This window comes from Prionailurus bengalensis, chromosome E3 (genome assembly GCF_016509475.1).
Source record: "Prionailurus bengalensis isolate Pbe53 chromosome E3, Fcat_Pben_1.1_paternal_pri, whole genome shotgun sequence".
In the NCBI taxonomy this organism is placed as follows: Eukaryota; Metazoa; Chordata; class Mammalia; order Carnivora; family Felidae; genus Prionailurus; species Prionailurus bengalensis.
Genome location: NC_057357.1, coordinates 22,227,965 through 22,249,808, shown reverse-complemented (window position 1 = coordinate 22,249,808; position 21,844 = coordinate 22,227,965). Strand labels below are relative to the sequence as shown.

The window sequence follows — 21,844 nt, the reverse complement described above, 5'->3', positions numbered from 1 at the left end:
ATTTGACTCTCTCCTAAGAAAACCCTAGCCTGTGAGTGAGGATATCCTCACGCACTTGAACTTTCCGTTCCTTTAGGGTTGTTTTTCTTAGTGCCTTTTTACTTAGATGGCTTACTGTGGAGGTACACTTTACTGGCTAATCTTTTCCACCCCTTTTCTTTTGTTGGGATTAGTGCCAGAACAGATAAAGCCCAGTGTAAGCCAGCCTCAGCCTGCCAACTCTAATAACGGCACTTCCACAGCAACCAGCACTAATAATAATGCCAAGCGAGCCACAGCCAACAATCCGCAGCAGCCGCAGCCGCCGCAGCAGCCGCCACAGCCGCCACAGCAGCCGCAGCAGCCGCAGCCGCAGCCGCAGCCACCACAGGCCTTGCCTCGGTATCCTCGGGAAGTACCACCACGATTTCGCCACCAGGAACACAAACAGCTTCTAAAGAGGGGTCAGCATTTTCCTGTCATAGCAGCAAACCTGGGATCTGCTGTTAAAGTGTTAAGCAGCCAGTCAGAAAGCAGTGCTTTAACAAATCAACAGCCACAAAATAACGGAGAGGTGCAGAACAGCAAAAACCAGTCAGGTGAGAGAAGGCATTTCTTACGAGACTCCCACTGTCATCATTAGCAGCGTAGCAAGTGTATACATTCATGGCTTTTGGGGGGTGTATTTGTGTTCGTCAGTGTCTGCAAATAAGAGTTCCATGCAGGGAGTTATGAATGGGGAACCCTAAAAATGTTTCCTGTAAGCTGACTGCCCATCCTGCTTTTTAAATGATTAATCACTGTCCCTCCAGGTTCTACCCATTTTAGTAAGTAGCTTATAGCTTAAATCGATAAAACTGTAGCTCAGATTGAGCACCCTCCCCCAAGGGATGTGCTAAGCAGTTATACACATTATTGCAATTAATTGTTGACAGCTCTGTGAGGCATAAGTTGTTCTTATCCTCACTTTTCAACAGAGGTAACTGGGGCACCAAGACATTAGCTAACTTGCCTAACCTCACTCCGTTACCATGTGCCATTAAAAGACTGTTGCACGTGGAAATTATATTCAGACAGCACACCCATTCAGTTATTGCCACAGATCAGCAAGGGTGGTGAGGCAGGAAGTGTATGTGATTACAGTTTTCTCAAAGCTCGGTTTGTTTCAACATGTTCTGACGGGCTCTGATGGTTTGTCCCTTCATTTTTCAAACTGTTTTTGAAGCATTTACTACAAGCCAGATAGAGACTTGAGGAGAATCAAGGCTCCCACACATGCAAACACTAGCAGATCCTGGTTATGAACAAAGTTTCTAGAGCCAAATGGACCTGGCTTTTAAATCCCGGCTCTTTGGACATGTCACTTAATTGCGCTACGAGCCTGCCTCTCATCCGAGCAGCCTTTACTAACCATCCCGGCAAGAGTTTCTCTCTCTCTCTCTCTCTCTCTCTCTCTCTCTCTCTCTGCTGTCCTATGTACACCAGGAACTCCTCTGCACGTCATGTTACCGTGTCTCCCAGCTAATGAGGGGCAGAGCTCAAGTTCCAGCTCCAGAGCTGTGCTCCTGACAGCCGTGCTGTATTTGGGCACCATACTGCACGGTGGTGGGGAAGGAGGAAGAGGACACAGATGTGATCTTTCTGGCATAGGTGATCAGAGCAGCACATTAGTATTGGAAAGGATGCAAACGTAAATTACCACCGTCCCTCCCCCCACACCCCAGCCACTTAACTCCCTTGTGTGGGCTTGCCCAATCACTTAACTTACTTGGACCTTCTCCTAATCTGTTAGTACGGACATTAATGCCCAACCTATATGGTTGCTTTGAGGATTAAACCGTGCGATGTGTTTTAAGCATGTAGCTTGGCACCTAATGTTTAGGTGCTGAATGAATTATCTTCCCCAAAACTTTTACAGAAGAACTTGTACTTTTCAGGAAGAAGAGTCTGGTTTAGACATTATATATGATGCCAAGCAGTTAATTTGGTGTGAAGTTCATCTGAGAAATCAGATTGGGAACAGATGTATTGAGTCATCAGCATGTTTTCTAAAAGTGTGGTTGAAACCTTAGGAGAGGCTACTCACACAACACGTGCTCGAGTACCTACACACCAAACTGGTGGCATCGGAGTTCACAAAACAAACAGGGAAGTGGGCCAGTAAATTTAGAAAATGGTATGATGTTGAATACGCTTTTTCAGTTTGGGAAATGAAAGAACAAAGGTGTTTTTGAAATGGACCAATAGGAGTGTAAGAGTGTTTTTCTCAAAAGTGGGTGGTAGTCAGAAATCCCCAAGTATGACAGATGTGCATTCAGATGAAAAGAAGGCCTATGTGAGCATAGGAAGAAATCTTCAACAGAGGCTGAAAAGGAAAAGTATCCTGCGTGTTTCTCCAAGTACTTTCCGAGGGGGCCGGAAGCCAGGAGGGTGCGGCAGTCGGCAGTCTGGCTGAGCCCGGAGGCTTGTGAATGACAAAGGCAGAGTGCTCTGCAGAGAAACCAGACTTGTGCTTTTATCTGTTTTGAAAACATTTGGGAACCCCCCTTACCAGCATATGTCACATGTTTACATTAAAACATCTTTGTAGGCGCTACTCGGAGTAGGAGCAACTTTAGCCACGTAAGAGACCACCGGGTGTCTGTGAGCCAGGGAAGCCGCCTGAGACTGTCAGGCCTGCCCTGGCCTCTGAGGGGTATTTACAACAGTAATGACTGACCTTTAGCGGGTGTTCGCTATGATGCACACACCTCACGAACACATTTAAGCCTCATTTTACAGATTCGAGCTTAGGCTAGTGATCAGTGAAGAGTGGCGTAGCCTATGTTATAAACAGCTTGAGCAGTAGTCCACAGACACAAAAGCTGTGGTGTCGTGAACCGCATGCAGTTCAGAATTGTACGAACATGATCTTAACTTTTAATTTTTGTATCCGTGTTTGACATTTTTGTTTCCTGAACAGATGCAGTTAATGGAGATGATTTGACACGTTAATCAGTACATACAATAAATACGCAGCTATTTGCTTAACGTTTTCATGATAAAAGTGAGGAGTGCTGGATACACCTCCCTTGTCCTCACAGAACTCATTTCTCGTTTATTCAGTGCAGTCAGGGAGCAGGGGTCTCACCTAGATGAGAACAGGTACTTCGTGAATCAGAGGTCACAAGCTCAGCCCCTTCTCGGGCCTAGCAAGTAAGCAAAGTAGAAGATAAGAAAGAGTGATGGGAACTGGGGCAACTGTACTGAGTTTTGTACCCTTCCGAAATACCTGTGCCAGCCTTTAGAACCCTGCTGCGCTGGTCAAACCAGACTGCTCTGCGTGCCCAGCTTCCCATTTGTGGCCGGGCCTCAAACACGCATGATGCTTTCAGTCCGTGCCAAGGGACTTAGAACCTTCGGGTATCTGGCTTTGCTGCTGCCCAAATAACACTTCAGTTTGGGGGACCTAGAGGCCTTTAGGTAATAAAGGATCTGGGCGGCGCTGATGCACCTAACAGGGCTGGCAGCAGTATTGTTCTTACGGGGCCAAAGTGTTCCGACCCACGTTTTATTATCCAGCTGACAAAGAGCTAAACGGATAGAGAAACAAATCCCCGTGTACCCTGCACCCAGATCCAGCGGTTGTTAGTAGTTTCCCACCTTGACTTCACATACACACCTCCTTCCCTCACCTTCCTCCTTGCCTTCACGTGTACACTTCCCCATCATGTGTACATACGTTGCACACACGTGCACATTCATTACACTTCACCTTTAATACTGCTACAGGAAGTTCCCCAAGAATAAGGATCGTCTCCTGTGCAACCATGATGCCACGATCCACCCCTGCGCAAAGAGGGGACATGTTCAGTATCTTGTAATACGTAGTTCGTGTTCACAGTTCCACTGGTTCTTCCAAGAATGTCATTTTGTTTGTTTATGGTAGGATATCGTTTATATAAAATATAAAGCCTGCAAAAGAACATTCTGTATTGCTTAGAGATGAGTTCAGATACAGCATTTTGAGTGGTTACCCTCGGTGACTCACTGGGGAAGGGAGGAGATGTGGTTAGAGAAGGGTGCACAGGACTTTTTTAATTTAGTTATTTCTCACAGGGAGGGGCATGTGGGTATTGTCTGCATTACTTTTCATAGCCTTTACTACGTTTGAATTTTTTTTTTTTTTTAAAGAAATCTCAAGGTCATTTGAGCTATCATGGGGAATGACCAAGAAATGGGGCTGTTTTAATGAAAAAGAGAATGTTAAGGTTTCCAGAGATGTTTCAAGATGAAAATATTGTCCATCCACCTGTGCTCTTTACTTCTTTACTGCTTTTTCAGTGTGGTTCATGTCCTTGCTGTCCCGGAGCTTCTGCTTTTTGCTCTCTATTCGCACCTCTTCGCCCTTAGTCTATAAACCTAGTTAAGCTTGTATCGTCTTTTTAAGAAAAATTTAAACTCCCAGTCTCCTGAGGAATCACAGAATTTCTCTCCTCCACCGTCTCGCAGAGTGGTCTATATTTGTACTCTCTGATACATCACTTCAGTCCTCTGTAGTCTGGCTCCTGCTCACTTGACTAAAATAGCTCTTCCTAAGGTCACTGATCTTCTGAACGACAAATCCAGACTAACTTATTTTTAGTTTTAGTTGTGGCGAAAAACAGGCTTTTCCGTTTTTATCTTAATAGACACCTACATTTTTATTGTTGATCGCGCCCTCCTCCTGAAAGCTCTTGCATTCTTTCCCTTTTCTTTGACCAATTTTCAGGTTTTATTCCCCCCCATGGCTTTGCTTCAGATCTCTCCCCAGTTTTAGGTTCATGTCCTCTGGATGTCTTCAGCTGATGTGAGGCCCCTCAAACCCCACACGTCCAAAATGGAACTTCTCATCCGGCCACGTTCCAGTGTCTCTTTCTGGGTTCCATTGCTCAGAAGGTTGGCATCCCCATCATCCAGCACCAGTCACCTAGAAATCTTAAACTCATGTCTCACGGGCCACTGGTTGTCCAGGTCCTGCTGGTTCATCTCCCACATGTCTCAGCTTTTCTCTCCCGGGGATGGCCATCACCACTGGCCCCATCGAGGCACTCACCATCTGGTCTGGAGCAGCACCCCTGAGATTGTCTTTTATGGTTGTCTCCCAGCAGCCTCACCTCGTGTCTCAAACCAGAAACCAGCCATGATCCGTGCATCACATTTGGTTGGTAGTATTGCTTTTGTCTTCTTTAATCTAGAAGAGGATGGCTTGCAGCCCATTCCAGTCAAGTTTTACTGGAAGACTGCCACGCCACTCGTGTCCACATTGTTTTTATGCCTGCTTCCAGGCCACAGTGGCAGAGTGGTTGCCACAGAGACCATCTGACTGGCAAGACTTAAAATATTCACTAATCGGACCTTCACGGGAAAAGTTTTCCCAGCCCCTGGACTAGAGGCCAGAATAACTGAAAGAAACGTTCTAGACTTTGTCCCTTGAGTGCTGTTTGAAATTGTGCATGTCAGCCTCTCATATTCCCAGTGATACTGCATCATCCTTCCCAGAAATACTATGACACCGAAGTACTATTTACTTCTGAAGGACTTTGTCCTCTGGTGAGAATGAAGTCTTTAAGGCAGAAAGCACATGTTTAACTGTTAAATCTGTTATATGCTATATATCTAATAAGAAAAGTAAATGAACTTTCTTGAATCTAAATTCTTCCTGAGCAGATTATACTGTTAATTTACAAATCACTTGAATTATAGCCAGTCTGTGCTCTGCCTGCACATGCCCGCTTTGATCTTTGTGCAGAGGCTCTAGGAAGTGACACCTTTCTTCTTGAGATGTGATGCTAGAGCTGCCCCCAGCACCCTTGAGAGACAAGGAGCCGGTGGTAGTTTGCATTTCCAGTGTTCTGCAGTTAAAGCACAGTCATACAGATCTTAGTTTGCCCACATCATTGCCATGTGTACAGATTTGTGTTTTGCACCACACTCAGTAAAACTCCACTGTCCCCTTTCCTCACGCCAAGACGGGGTTTCACAGTCTCGCTGTTGCTTGCTGTTTCCTGGAAAAACTTAACAGGATTGTTAATAAGGTTCCTCTGGGTTTATCCTCTGGATCATTTGTGATGATGGGTTTTGGTTTCCTTATCTGTAAGGGAAACATACTAAAAATTTGACCTCTCCCAATTCTGAAATAATCTCAGTCTCTGAAATGTTTTAGTTGCAATCGCCGAGGAACCCTCTTCTTTTTACACCTTAATTAGACGAGGATCTCCCCACCTCTGTCTAAACTGCACGTTTTTCATAACCAAAAGGTTCTTGGTAAACAGTTTTCAAAATACTCTTTTAGGTTTTTTTGAAAGTATCAAATAGTTTTCAGATTAAAAATGGAATTTTAGCTAATAAGTGCTGATGGATCTCTACTTTTCCTAAAATACATAGAAATATATAGCAAAAGACACATTTAGACCACCACCACCTCCAAACCAGCTCATGACTAGATTCTGAGAAATTTTTACTAACATTAAAGGTGATAGAATTTGGTTTGCAAAATGTATCATGCTGTTTGCTGGGGGTTTTTTTTGTTTGTTTGTTTGCTTGCTGCTTTTGATGTATTTTGACATAAAAAGGCTTCGCATTTGGGGCAAGTAGTCAGATCTAGGTCCTTTGTTTCGTGGGTTTTTTGTTTTTTGTTGTTTTGTTGTTTTTTTTTTTGTTTTTTGTTTTTTTTTACTTTTTTATGTATAAAAAATTCTCATTCACTGGTGACTTCATGGTTTCATCTTTTAACACAATCATATGAAATTATTTTTGACAAAATTTGTCTCATTTCAAGAAATCTTTTTAAAGTATTGGATATTCCTTTTCTCCTGTTGATTTAAAATGCTAACAGTTCACAAATGCTTGGATCTGTTTCTGGTTTGCTTTTACTGTTCAGTTAAAGCTTCGACACTCGGGCAGTGCAGCACTGGCTAGCTGTTGCATGATCATGCGGTTCCTCCCGCCCTCTCCCACTCCTGAGATTTTTTTTGGAATTCTCTTATGTTCTACATGAATCTGTAAGTCACTTAAACCAAGTTACAGACTCCTGCTGGCAATTTCTTTTAATTGAATTAAACTTTAAGAAAGAATATTATTATTATCTTCTTATTCAGGAACAAGTTTCTGTATTTAATCAAGTTGTCTTCTGTGGCCTGCAATCAAATGTAATCATAAATGACTAAATATTTTTGTTAGCTTCATCCCAAGCTGCTGTATAGTTTCTGTGGCTGTTGCAGTTAGGATCCTTTTTCAATCACATTTTCTCATTGACTATTTCTGGTGTATAGGAAAACCATTGCTTTTACATGTTAACCTGCTTTGTTTCCTGTCTGCTCTCCTTACCTTTTTTCTGGATCATCTTCCAGCACAAGGCTGCGTATTAGTGTTGACGACACCTATCCTACCTTTTTCCTGTCATTATGGGAATGCTTTTGCTGTTTAAGTGTTAAATTCCAGGTCTGTTCATTTATTTTCAGCTTAGGTAGTTTTGTCTAACATTCTTGATCTTATTTACTCCTGCTGTTTGGAAGTGGCAAGAAAACACGCGCTTGTAGAAAAACAAAGAATGGAAACAAGCACTTTTGCTCTAGCCTTTGAGATGATGATGATGATGATGATGGTGGTGGTGGTGGTGGTGGTGGTGGTGGCAGCTTGATTATTCAGATTTGGAGATGTGGATGGATTTGGGGCTTGGCAGTGTTTAGGATTTGCCACGCTCAGGAAGCAAGCAAGGATAAATCTTAGGTTTTAGGAAACTTATGGAGATGAAGAAAAGCAATAAAGAAGCAGGAACTTTTTTCCCCCTTTGAGAGGGGGTGCCTGTGGGGGAATAATTCAGGAATTAGCATTCTTTGTGAGTTATGTAGAGATTTAAAGTAAGCAGGTTGTTGTATGCTTTCCAGTTTTGTTCTTCCTGAGATAGACGTGATGGAGTGAAAAATGTGCTTTGGAGACAGGACTGAAAAATCCCGGTAATCGTCACTATATATTAATTAGTGATAATAACCGCCCTCATTTATTAAGTACCTACTCTGGATCAGATGTGGTTCAAAGCACTTTTAATCATGAACCACTCAGTCTTCCAGCTATTTGTGATGGGTATTATTATCGTCCCTGCTTTACAGATGAGGAAACTAATTTGCAGGAAGACAGAGCCTCTTGCCTGGGACCACACAGCTAGTAAATGGCAGGGCAGCTTTTAAGTCCAAGCAGTCTGGCAACAGAGCTGTGCTCTTACTCACTGTACCCAGTTGGCGCTCCGTGGAGCAGTTACTCGAAGCTGGTGTTGAACTAAATACTTCACACAGGACAGTGTAGCTCCCGGCTGGGTGGCGTGGTACTGTTTGTGTCCCCACTCTGCAGACTTGGTCATACAGCTGCTGCATAGAGCCCGGACTTGAACCTCTGTGTCTCTAGAGTTCCAGCCGTGTTGTTATTAGCCACCTAGTTTTTTTACCCAAGTGCTGAATCCGCTCTTCCTCACCTGTGCTATAACTTACCCTCTGGGCCTTGATTTCCCCATCTACAAAGTTGAAGGTAATAGCTGTGCTCTAGGGTCGTTCCAAGGAGTCAGTGACAAAAATGCATAGAAAACACATGACCCATGGTACTGAATGATGTTGCTGGCGGTGCAGGTGCTAGTCCGTGTATTGGCTTGTTTTTGCCCAACGAGACAGACTGTTCGGTGTCTTGTGTTTTGTGACAAAAATCCTTCTCACAGGCAATGAAAGATGGCAAACTTGATTTGGCAGCTGAAAAAACCTGACTCTCAAACAGGGAGCGGAGACCAGAGTCTCTCATAGAACTTTAAATTTCATGTATTTAGTGATTTATATACATGCTTTTGGTTTCTCTTTAGTCCTTTTTTCTGCTACTCTTTTCTAGCTCATAATGTTTTGCTGCTTGGAGGTTGTGCTTTGAGACAAAATGATACCAGATGAACCTGGTTTTCCACATTAGCAACATCCTGATAGTGAGTTATATTTGTTTTCTAGGCCTCCAGCCCCTGGCGGTTGGCTCATTGGGTCTGGGATATGACTTGAACCCGTGGGTTATTTAGAAGCACCACATAGGATTCTGATTACCATTCTAGTCGAGAACTACAACATAAGCGACCCCCTAAAGGCAGTCTAAATGCAGACATCTTATGGAGGTTAGCATCTCTGAGAAACTTCTAACTACCAGATCCCTACGCCGAATGAGAGTAATGAATCTGGGAAAGTATTGGAAACATGAGAACTGCCTGCCCCCTACCTGCGGCAAAATAACTAGATGATGAGATACAGCGGTGAGGCCAAGAGTGTAGGATTATATGACTGGTCGGTTGTTAATAGTGTCCAGTGTCTGCCCTTGATTTTTTTTTTTTTTTTAATTTTTTTTTTTCCAACGTTTATTTATTTTTGGGACAGAGAGAGACAGAGCATGAACGGGGGAGGGGCAGAGAGAGAGGGAGACACAGAATCGGAAACAGGCTCCAGGCTCAGAGCCATCAGCCCAGAGCCCGATGCGGGGCTCGAACTCACGGACCGCGAGATCGTGACCTGGCTGAAGTCGGACGCTTAACCGACTGTGCCACCCAGGCGCCCCTGCCCTTGATTTTTTAATCATCGCAATTCTGTGATCTTCTAAAAAAAACATGGCTGTGAAAGTAAATTAAATTTTTATGAAGGGGAATGGAACTAAAATAATGCTGACTTGTGTGCAGTATTTCAGGTTGAGTATAAACACTAATGAAATGGAAATATAATGGAAAAGACTTTGTAATTTTTATAAGCATGTTATAATACCCAAAAACAGTTGTGTGGAGAAGCTGTTCTAAGAAAGGGAAGACAAGAAGGCATTTCTAGTATATTTCTAATACATTTAATCAAGTTTGTCTGTTTGTCCTTACCCATCTACTTTCCAACCCCTTCTTTCTCATGTCAGGCCTCTAGGCCTGGGTTGCCTCATTATCCTAATACGTTTACTATCACCTAGTCCTTCCTGACACCAAAATTCTTTTCTTTGCTGATAAGGTAACAGTTTGTTCATTCAGCAGATATTTATTGAGAGGGGCTCTTATGTTCCAGGTGCTGCTTTAGGCTTATAGGATAACATCAGTGAACAAAGCAGCAAAATACCCTTCCCGTGTGGGATTAACAACTGGATGAGAAACGTTGGCGGCTGGCATATACCCAGTGCCTTTGTAACCATACTGCCAAGTATCGCATTTGTCAAGTATTGCGGAACCACGTACATTTATAACGTACTTACCATTTTCTCAGACCCTTCCTAAGTGTTTTTGTACTTCTCCTTTACTCTAGATCTAAACCACAATACTTCAGGATCCCATTATGAAAATTCGCAGCGGGGACCTGTGTCTTCTCCGAGTGACTCTAGCACAAATTGTAAGAATGCTGTTGTGAACGACTCCCCTGAGAAAGAAGTATGGCCCTCAGTCCCTGGCAGTGATCCAGAGTTGGCTTCAGAATGTATGGATGCTGATTCTGTCTCCAGTTCTGAATCAGAGAGAAACATCACTATCATGGCTTCAGGGAACACAGGTGGTGAAAAAGATGGCCTTCGGAATAGCACTGGACTTGGTTCCCAAAACAAGTTTGTGGTTGGTAGCAGCAGCAATAATGTGGGCCATGGAGGTAGTACTGGGCCATGGGGTTTTTCCCATGGAGCCATAATAAGCACATGTCAGGTCTCTGTGGATGCTCCTGAAAGCAAATCAGAAAGTAGCAACAATAGAATGAATGCTTGGGGCACTGTAAGTTCTTCATCAAATGGAGGGTTAAATCCAAGCACTTTGAATCCAGCTAGCAACCATGGTGCCTGGCCAGTATTAGAAAACAACGGACTTGCCCTAAAAGGGCCTGTAGGGAGCGGTAGTTCCGGCATCAATATTCAGTGCAGTACCATAGGCCAGATGCCTAACAATCAGAGTATTAACTCTAAAGTGGGTGGTTCTGCCACCCATGGTACCTGGGGAAGCCTTCAGGAAACTTGTGAATCTGAAGTAAGTGGTACACAGAAGGTTTCATTCAGTGGTCAACCTCAGAATATTACCACTGAAATGACTGGACCAAATAACACTACTAACTTTATGACCTCTAGTTTACCAAACTCCGGTTCAGTACAGAATAATGAACTGCCTAGTAATACAGGGGCCTGGCGTGTGAGCACAATGAATCCTCCTCAGATACAGGCTCCGTCAGTTATGAATGGCACTTCCCTTTCTCACCTTAGCAATGGAGAGTCAAAAAGTGGAGGCTCTTACGGTACTACGTGGGGTGCCTATGGTTCTAATTACTCTGGAGACAAATGTTCGAGCCCTAACGGCCAAGCTAATGGTGACACTGTGAATGCAACTCTAATGCAGCCTGGCATGAATGGGCCTGTGGGCACTAACTTTCAAGTTAACGCAAATAAAGGAGGAGGCGTGTGGGAGTCCGGGGCAGCGGGTTCCCAGAGTGCGTCATGGGGAAGCGGGAATGGCGCCAGTTCTGGAGGAAGTCGAAGAGGGTGGGGAGCTCCCGCACAAAACACTGGCACTAATCTACCCGGCGCCGAGTGGAGCAAACTGCCTAGCAATCAGCATTCCAATGACAGTGCAAACGGCAATGGTAAGAAGTTTACAAACGGATGGAAATCTACTGAGGAAGAGGATCAGGGTGCTGCCACATCCCAGACAAACGAGCAGAACAGCGTGTGGGCCAAAACAGGAGGAACAGTGGAGAGTGAAGGTAGTACAGAAAGCACTGGACGCCTCGAGGAAAAAGCAACTGGGGAAAGTCAGAGTAGAGATAGGAGGAAAATTGATCAGCACACATTACTCCAAAGCATCGTGAACAGGACTGACTTGGATCCACGTGTCCTCTCCAACTCTGGTTGGGGACAGACCCCGATTAAGCAGAATACTGCCTGGGACACCGAAACTTCACCTAGAGGGGAAAGAAAGACTGACAATGGGACAGAGGCCTGGGGAAGCTCTGCCACACAGACTTTTAACTCAGGGGCGTGTGTAGATAAGACTAGCCCTACTAGTAACGATACCTCATCTGTATCGGGGTGGGGAGATCCCAAACCTGCTCTGCGGTGGGGAGATTCCAAAGGCTCGAACTGCCAGGGGGGATGGGAAGATGATTCTGCTGCTACAGGAACGGTCAAGAGCAATCAGTGGGGGAACTGCAAAGAAGAGAAGTCCACGTGGAATGATTCGCAAAAGAGCAAACAGGGATGGGGTGACGGGCAAAAATCAAACCAAGGGTGGGCCGTGTCCGCCAGCGATAACTGGGGAGAAACTTCGAGGAGTAACCATTGGGGTGAGGCTAACAAGAAATCTAGCTCAGGAGGTAGTGACAGTGACCGGTCCGTTTCCGGTTGGAACGAACTTGGTAAAACTAGTTCTTTTACTTGGGGAAATAACATAAATCCAAATAATTCATCAGGATGGGATGAATCTTCTAAACCTAATCCTTCCCAGGGATGGGGAGAGCCTCCAAAGTCTAATCAGTCTCTAGGTTGGGGAGATTCGTCGAAGCCAGTCGGTTCTCCAGACTGGAACAAGCCACAAGACCTTGTCGGATCCTGGGGGATCCCGCCAGCTACAGGCAAACCTCCCGGTACAGGCTGGCTGGGAGGACCTATACCAGCCCCGACAAAGGAAGAAGAGCCCACAGGCTGGGAGGAACCATCCCCGGAATCCATACGTCGCAAAATGGAGATTGATGACGGAACTTCGGCTTGGGGAGACCCAAGCAAGTACAACTACAAAAATGTGAACATGTGGAACAGAAACGTCCCGAACGGCAGCAGCCGTTCAGACCAGCAAGCACAGGTCCAGCAGCTGCTCCCGTCTGCAAGTGCCATCTCCAGCAAAGAGGCGGGCGGCGGCTCCGGTAAGTTTCCACCGGGTCGAGTCTGGTGGTGTCACACAGCACCCCCCAGGACTGCAGTAGCCTCGTTTCCGTTTACCGCTGCTGTTAAGATCTGTTTCACAGAGTAGTTGGATGTGCACGCAAGGGGCTTTTCTGCTCTAATGCAGGAGAAGCTTCTAGGGAAGATGGCGACAGGCAAGGTGTGTAACATGAGGGAGCGGAGCTCTGCCGGTGGCCGCGCTGGTTGTGACCCTCACGCGCTCCATTCTCTGTTAGGAAGGCTTCAGAAGGCAGAGTCGGAAAAGTGTCGAGTGGGAATGCCGTACATTTCCCACTTCTCCGGAGCCTAGCCGTCACTTCTTGGTTTTGTTATCTGACTACAGTAGTCCCAGAAATACAGCAAGCATCCAGCTATAATACTCTAAACACCAGGTGCCGTATTTGGCCTTCAAAGACATTTATTTAAGGAGGCCTGAAATCCAAGTCTGTTAGACACACAGTGTGTATGTGTGCTTTAACACATTTGATAATACCTTTCTGGTGGTATGTTCCACTTTCCTCCCATAACAAGGAACTGATTCCCATCTCTGCAGATTATCTTGACAATGAGGTTTTCATTAAGTGTCACTGGAATGCATTGTCTTTGTTAATGGAGGTTTTATTGAGTAATAATCCCACCGGACGTAGCGATAGCAGTGTTTTCATAAACTAACCTCTCAGCATCTAATTAATTAGTCTCCCAAGTAGAGCTTATTGTATTAATTTGAATTTAATTCTTAGAAGAAACAGGTGCGTATCTGAGGGAAAGGCTGTTTTGGTTCTTTTAAACAATGTTGATGGGTTTGCTTTGGGCAACTTGACACTTCAGAATTTTTAAGAAGCATTGTCCAGCAGGTATAAAAATCGGATGCCTACCTTTTGTTAGTCTGGCAGTTCATTTTTGTTTATCCCAGAACAGTGATGTTGAAAGGTTGCCCTTAGGGTATAAATTTCATCCACACGCTGTTACGCGGCTTGATCACCCGCTTGAATTCACTAGGTTTGGCTCAGAGTGACTTGACTTTCCCAGGAATTAAGTTCGTCTTCGAAGGAAGATAACTTGCCATAATCGGGGTTATTGGAAGCAGTCTGCTCTACACCCAGAGGGCAGTTAGGAGAGAAGAGGTGGAAAAAGTCACATCACTGGCTAAACTATCATAATGGGAAATGACTTATCATCTTTGCATAAAACAGATGCCATCTGTTTTTGCGCATCACAGCATCATTATTAGATACGTGAATGTGAAGGTCTTCATCTTTTGTTCCCTAAAGTATTCCTTGCTGCCCCTTATTCCACCGCCCCACCCTACCATGTGCTGATGACTTCTTTTCCCACACTTTCTAAAGGCTGGGGTGAGCCCTGGGGGGAGCCTTCTACTCCAGCCACAACTGTGGATAATGGTACTTCAGCATGGGGTAAACCCATAGACAGTGGTCCCAGCTGGGGGGAGCCCGTTGCTGCGGCATCCAGCACGTCCACGTGGGGCTCCAGCTCTGTTGGTCCTCAAGCGTTAAGCAAATCTGGTAAGTTGTTGATAATTCCTGGTAGCTATTTTGTCACAGTGGTGATCGGTCATTGACTAGGACTGTAAATAATCAGATAATGTTTATATTGTAAATGTATTCCTGTATTATCATACTGGATGATTTCACTGGCTCTTTGAATTCGTAACTTGGTTTGCTCTTTTATCGTTGTGAATTTTCTTACCTTTCCTTAGAACTGTGCTAACTATTAAGGATTTGCATATACTTCACCAAATCTAAATTACATTTTACCAAATAAGATTATCTAGTAACGGTCAAGCAACTTTTATGCTGTCCGGCATGAGTGACTGAATAGTCATGTAGACGCATATCCAAAATGTCCGGCTGAGGTTTCAGATAATTCCCTGAATGTTATATGTAAAATGAACAAAGTTCAAGAAGGACCCCTGTTGTTTAGATGAACACGGTCACTGTCCCATAAGTTGTGTGGGGGGCACCCCGTAGGACTTCCAAAGGCTGAGTGTAGAGATGAGATACTTTCTGCTTATGATTTGCAATACTTTTTGGCCGTGCTCATTGAAAATGTATTTCAAAATGAATTCTTTTAAATTTTTTCTATCCTCTGCCCTGTGCGCGGCCATGCAGAATGTTAAGGGTGAACAAGAAGGCTACCTTTGTTCCATCTTAGGTACCTTCTGTTTGTAAAAGCATGGGAGATGTTTCATTGAAATTTTTAATTAAAAAATTAATTATATTTTAATAGGCGTGCCTGGCTGGCTCAGTCAGTAGAGCATGCGACTCTTGATCTCGGGGTCGTGGGTTTGGGCCCCATGTTGGGTGTAGAGATTACTTATAAAAAGAAAAAAAAATTCTTGCCTAATGGAACTTTCAACTCAGTGTAAAACATACACTTCTGCCCTGTAGGTTTGGGAAGGGAAGTAAAAGCGGGGTTTTTTTAGGTACCCCCGTCTCGCCCCACCCTGTTAATGAGTTCTCATCCTCTAGAAAGAATTGTTTGATTAAAGCATGTTTCTCTTTGTATCACAAATCCACAATCAGGGCCAAAATCTATGCAAGATGGCTGGTGTGGTGATGATATGCCATTGCCTGGAAATCGCCCCACTGGCTGGGAAGAGGAAGAGGATGTAGAGATTGGAATGTGGAATAGTAATTCATCTCAAGAGCTTAACTCATCTTTAAATTGGCCACCATACACAAAGAAAATGTCATCGAAGGTAAACATTTCAAGGGCACAGCCCTTGAAACTTTGAATTCCAAAGGTAGTTTACCCTCAGAAAAAATTGCTGTCCTGCCTGCCCATTTATGGCGACCAGTACAGTCTAGGCAGTCCCCAATTTAGGTGTAGCCTCGTGTACGGGCAGCCACCTAGAAAACCATAAGACCACAGGAACTTCCTTTCTCCCCACTGCTACAGCTTGGGATTTCTCTCCTCCTCCCCTTCCACCAGTGCTGCCTGGGACAGCCCCTCACCCAGAGTGGTGCCCGCAGTGGTGGGGATGAAGAGAAGGGCAAATCTCCATGTTGACTCTTTCCATCCCACCGCCAGCTCATCTCCCATTCCGCTTCACCCGGAACCCCCAACCCCCCTTTACCCAGAATCACCGTCTTCCTTTCTCATCCCCCGTCCTCAGCCCTTCCCTCACCCCGAAAGGTCCTGTGACAGAAATGCCCAGAAATGATCAGAGTTATTTGGTTTGTCTCCGATATGTGGACAAATGTTACCCCCAAACCTGTTGGTACATCAGAATCATAATGGCATTTGTTAAAAGCACAACCTCCTGTATCCCAGACCTACTGTAGTTTTGGAAATTGGACCCCAAATGTCTCTGATGCAGAGCCAGGTCTGAGACCACTGACACAAAGCACAGTTTCTTAAGAGATGGTATTGGATGCTGGTGTCAGATTCTCTTGGGGACCATTTTCAAAATATATGCCCAGTCCCCAGGTGGTTCTCCCTGGGGGGCCCTCCCCTGGGGGTTCTCCCCCCTCCCCCCCCCCCCCGCCTTTTTGAGAAACGTTTGTTTTGTTTTGTTTTGTTTTTTACGCCCCCCTCCCCACCCCGAGGGACCTTGCAGGTAAAATATCCAGTAGCTCCCCTAGCTGGCCACCAGGGTCCCTCCCTTTTAATCCTGGGATTCTCAGTCTAGGACCTGCCATTTTCTTTTACAAAGATTTTCATTCGGCTGAATTTGCCTGTTGCCTCCATGTAGTTTATGAAGTGTTTTCCCGTATTTTACATAAGCCATTTGATCCTCATGACCTTTTGAGATAGAATACTGATTAGGAATTTGAGACCGGAAAAGGTGGTGGCATGCCCAGAGGTACATAACTAGTAAGTGACAGAGCGGGAACTTAAGTTTAGGCCTTCCAGTTCCAAACCCTGTGTTCTTCCCACTGGACCATGCTGTTTTGTGACTTTGTCTTTCCTTACAGGGTCTGAGTGGCAAAAAAAGGAGAAGGGAAAGGGTGTGTAGCCTTTTTACTCTTTCTCCTTTGTTTCTGCTAGTAAAAATCTTTTAGAAAGCAACTGCAAACATTTATTTAGCCTCTGCTGTGTGCCAGGTACTGTGCTTGGTGCTGGGGGTTCAAAACCACTAGGACATGAGCTGCACCTTCAAGGAGCTCAGAATCTAGTGTGGGGCCATAGGAGAGCTCTGAGGAGTGCCCACTTGAATTTGGAAGATGCCTGGGGGTGGGATGTGCTAAGGAGAATAGTAGCCTGACATACTAAAATGTGGAATCTCTGGACAGAGGTGACAAGAGATCTGGCTCTATAGTTAGATGAAGGGGCAGGTTGTAAAGTCTTTTCAGTACCGTGCCAAAGAATTTGAACTTTATTCTGTTTAAAATACAGAGCCAGTGAAATTGCATAGAAGGCAACATGAACTTGGGTTTTTTAAATTACTCACTTTAAAGAAAGCTAACCAGTGATCATATGAAAGATCATTGGCACTGAGGAGGGACCAGAGTTGGGGATCTCAGGAAGCTTCTGCACTCATTCGGGTGAGAAGTGAGGGCCTGAATGGGGAAGCAAGAATGGATGTGTAGTGCAAGGACTGATTGGAGAGACATTTTGCAATGGAAGGGACAGAAGGCCTTGGCAGCCAGTTAGGCGTGCGGGTGGGAGTGAGAGGCAGAGGAATCAAGGACGACTTCAGAAACCACGGCGAGGGTTAGGTGCTTGCTTCAGAGACCTGCACTTGGGGGCGGGGGGGACTGTGAAGCTGTGTTCTGTCCCACAGTCGGAAGGAACAGGCGGTAGCAACGGGAAAGGGAAATTAAGGCAGCAGACCGAGAACGGCCCCATGGTCTTCACATTCACGGGACACCTTGGTCCCTGTGGCTTCCCGCCTCCCGGTCGACCGGGCATGTCGTGGACCATTCACCCCCTCGAAGCATGTCTCAGTAGTTTCTGTACCGCCTGTTCCCGGCCAGCACCGGGGTGGAAGGGGGGGCCCCCAGCCTCAGCTGCTGCTGGGGTACTGTGTTCTTGGCAACACAGATCATAATTTTTCAAGTCTTTCATTTGGAAACGTGTGGTGCTTTTTCAGTACAGCGCATGCAGCACAACTAAAGTACACGTTATGTGGGTTTCTTTGGATGAACCCGAGAAACCTAGTGACTACTTTTACATTAGTGTGGTGTGAGAGCTCCACAGATCCAGATTATGAGTAAGCTCTCAGAGCACCATCCAGTTATAAACTGGAAGCTGTGTGACGAGCAGTTCTCCGTTAGTCCGAGGACCTTTTTTCCTTGTGTGGGTCATCAAGGCCCTTTGCTTCCGTCTTTTCCTTCTGACTGCTTGCCTTTAGGGATTTCTCTGTACATTACAGCTATACCAGAGGACTGGAGCAAAGGAAGTTGAAAATCAAATAAGTTGATTTGTAATTGTTAACAACTCGGATAAGAGTTGGTTGAAGGAGAAATTAATTGGCTAAAAATGAGAGTTGGGAATTGTCTTGAAGTTATAGTAATCCATCACTGTACCCAGATCAATAGAGGTGGCCGTGGCAGCTTTCTACTCTTTTGTTTTGCAAAGGGAACCATGAAAGGTGGAAACAAACAAGAAGAAGCGTGGATAAATCCATTCGTTAAACAGTTTTCAAATATCAGTTTTTCGGTAAGTGTGTTTTCCCAGCAGCCCCCTCCCCTTTTAATGGTGGTCTGATACCCCATAATGTTCTAGGTGGTCTGTTAACCACCTATAATGGTGGTTAAATTACCCTAATTTAATTTTTTGTTTTCTTAACAAATTATTACTTACGTTTGAGGCCTTATGAGTCTGCTGGAGGTTACAGTAAAATGGGCCATGAAGCCTTCTTTATTTTTATAGTTGTAGCTAAAAACATCGGTCACATATCCTCTTTGCCTTTTGACAAATAATGAAGTAAAGGTTTTCGTTTTTAATTTCTTGTCATTGATGAATGAAGGCCTGCTAACATGCCCCATTTTCTTCCTTCAGAGAGACTCACCAGAAGAAAACGTACAGAGCAATAAGATGGACCTTTCTGGAGGTAAATCAGGTTGAGTTTGTATTCATCACTGATGGACAAATGGATCTGTGACATGATCCTACTAAGCGAGCACTGACCTGGGCCAGGAGAGGGGAGGTCTGGGTTCCCGTTACGGTATCCTGTGCTCTCTAGCCCGCGTTAGAGTACGGTGGTTTATAAGCCTTCCAAGTGCACATCGCTGTGCAAGGTCTGAGGTCATGGTGATACCAGTCTGTGATTACCTCAAATCTAGTCCTGTCAGGAGGAGTCATCCAGGTTGGGTGATAGAGTCTTAGTAATTCAGGGAACGGTATGTGTAAAGGCTCAGATAATAGGACAGAGACAGTATAAGACAGCTAGAGAAATGGCAAGTAGTTCCATGCAGTGGGAGAAGAAACGTAAATTGGTTATGGTGGTGGGAGTGTGGTATTGAAGAAGCTTTGCCTAGGGAAGGTGCTAGAAATGAGGCAGAGGCTAAAACATAAGGAGCTGGGGGGTTTGAACTTTATTCTGAAAGCACGGAATTAAATAATTTGAAGCAGGAGAATGACATGATTTGGGTTTGTGTTTTAAGAAAATTATGATGGTAGGGGCACCTGGGTGACTCAGCCAGTTAAGTGCCCAGCTCTTGGTTTCTGCTCAGGTCATGATCTCACCTGAGCCCTGTGTCGGACTCTGCACTAACAGCATGGAACCTGCTTAGGATTCTCTCCCTCCCTCTCTTTCTCTGCACCTCCCCTGCTCATGCATGCATGCTCTCTGTCTCTCTGTCTCTCTCTCTCTCTCTCAAAATAAATAAACTTTAAAAATAATAATAATAATAGTAAAATTATTATGGCTGCAGGTTGAAAATGTCTTAGGACAGGAAAGATTCGCGGCAGAGGACTAAGGACAAGATACCAGAACCAGTGTGAGATTTGTTGGAGTGGGATTTCAAATCCAGTGAGGATTTCAAAACTCTAAGATAGTAGGTGGGAAGACTCTTAATTCTGTGGAGATTCAGGAATTAGAATCAACGAAAGTTGCTAACCAGTCTGAACCAATGCATTGTGGAGGGTGAGGGAGCGGGTGTGATAAAAGCTGATTTCCACTCTCTTGCCTGAAAACTTTAGTAGGTGGTGCCGTTTTTCTGTTAGTCTGAGTCCGGGCAGGAGAGCGGACTATGCAGCGATTTGAACAGGAAGGTTTGATACAAATCTAAGGAATTATTCGAGTGACGAGGCTTTGGCTAGTAGGAGGTAAGGAGCACACTGTAGATAGACTAGCAGAGGCAAGGAGAGGTCTCTGACCTTAGGACTGAGGTGGCGTGCCTGTGCAGGGGGTCCAGACTCCTGGACCTGGCCTCTGCTCACCGTGTGGCAGAGAAGTCACAGTGGTGTCGCCCACGCGGAACTGCAGGAGCTGTGCCCCGTGGGGAGGTGTCTCACGGGAGGCGCTCTGCCACTAGACCGCCAGAGCCGCTGCCGGGGGTGCCGCGGCAGGGTGGGGTCTGTGCCGCAGGAGGGGGTGCCTGCACCCGGGAGACAGCAGTGTCTCCTGCACCCTCTACCCGCAAAGCTGCAGTGTCGGCCGGCCAAGGGAAAGATACGGAAAGGGTCCAGGGCTGACGAGGTGAATTTGGAGCTGAGAGGCGGTAGGTCGATGGATGGCACAGTTCACCCCGCCCTTCGACCACCATCTTCCACACGCGCCCTGTGCGCACACTGCCCTGTCCCACTACAGTGGCAGAGCGGCTCTGTCTTAACGAGGCACGGCTCTCTTTCTCTTTCTAACAGGTGAGGAAGTCTGCCCTCTCACCAAACTGAGGAGACACACACGGTCCCAGTAGTCATTGCATTGTCATTGGCGGTATTACTACCCCTCAAAGTTAGTCACAGTTGAGACTGAAAGACTGAGTTGTAGAGCGAACTTTCAACAGTTGGGTAGGATAGGAACTTTCATCAGTTCAGAGTGGATAAAACGAAAATGGGAGAGAGAAGGTTGGCCTGTCCAGATAACCACACTCATGTAACAAGCCATAGGAAACGTGCAGAGCTTGTACTGACCTCGTTTCTGTGATTGGTCAGACCTGTGGCTGGTGTCCTGGCTTGCTTCTGTCGGCACCCATCCCACACTGCCCTGCTCTTACCGGTACCTCAGCGCCCCCGGGTTCCTTTGCTGCTGGAGGGATGCCGGTCTTTGTTCCCAAAGAATCCAAGCCCTTAATCGTCCTGCCTTTTCTTGGTTGCTCTGGCTCTTCGTTGACCTTTACTAGTGGGCCCGGACATGCGAAGGAGCACCCCCAGAGAACCCCCTGGGTTCTAGAGTCCTCGCGGCCCTTGTTTTGTATCAGAAAGCCCATTTCCTCTGGTGATCAGAGTCACTTCAGCCAGCAGATGAACCCCTTTTGCCGGCGGTTCAGTGGCACAAGGAGGGCAAAATGTCCAGGTGCCGTTTTCATCTTCCAGTTCAGCGGCCTGATGTGTCTCCTTGTAGAAGCGTTTTCTCTCTCTTGAGCACTAAGGTCTCCAAATCTGTAGAGTTGCTGGAACAGGAAGCAAGAATTCTGAGGGGCTTGTCAGGTGTAACAGAGAAACCATGCCGACTCTCACCTTCTGATTCCCAGACCTCTGTGTTCTGGTGATGTGGGTGGCAGTGTGTGCCATGAAGCAGAAGCCCATCCTTGAAGGATGTTGTCTCCCGACTTGGTTTGTAACCAGTTCTGCTTGTCAGTTTGGCTAGCTACTTTTGGGTGACGGCGTATGTGGTCAGACCGCTTCATCCACGGGCGTGATCCCATGACCGTCCTCCCTTTGCTCTGGAGTGAGTTCCGTGGTCAGACACAGTGCTGTGGGGATATAAGGTCTTCTGCCAGACTGGGGATGGCAGAAGCTTTTCAGGCAGGAAAAACAAATTCGTATCCGGACCGTGGGTCCGTTCTGTGAGGAGGAGGCCCCGCCTCCTCCATGGCTCACTGAA

The 21,844-nt window shown here is 45.8% G+C and overlaps 1 protein-coding gene across 1 annotated transcript in view; it reads left to right on the top strand.

The window, feature by feature from the left end:
- Positions 1-21,844, top strand: part of TNRC6A (trinucleotide repeat containing adaptor 6A) — a 101,476-nt gene that overhangs the window by 54,617 nt on the left and 25,015 nt on the right. The window contains 7 exon segments of the mRNA XM_043560266.1: positions 174-578; positions 10,287-12,869; positions 14,235-14,411; positions 15,432-15,607; positions 16,827-16,859; positions 18,433-18,513; positions 18,856-18,907. Coding sequence (XP_043416201.1) covers positions 174-578; positions 10,287-12,869; positions 14,235-14,411; positions 15,432-15,607; positions 16,827-16,859; positions 18,433-18,513; positions 18,856-18,907 — 3,507 coding nt within the window.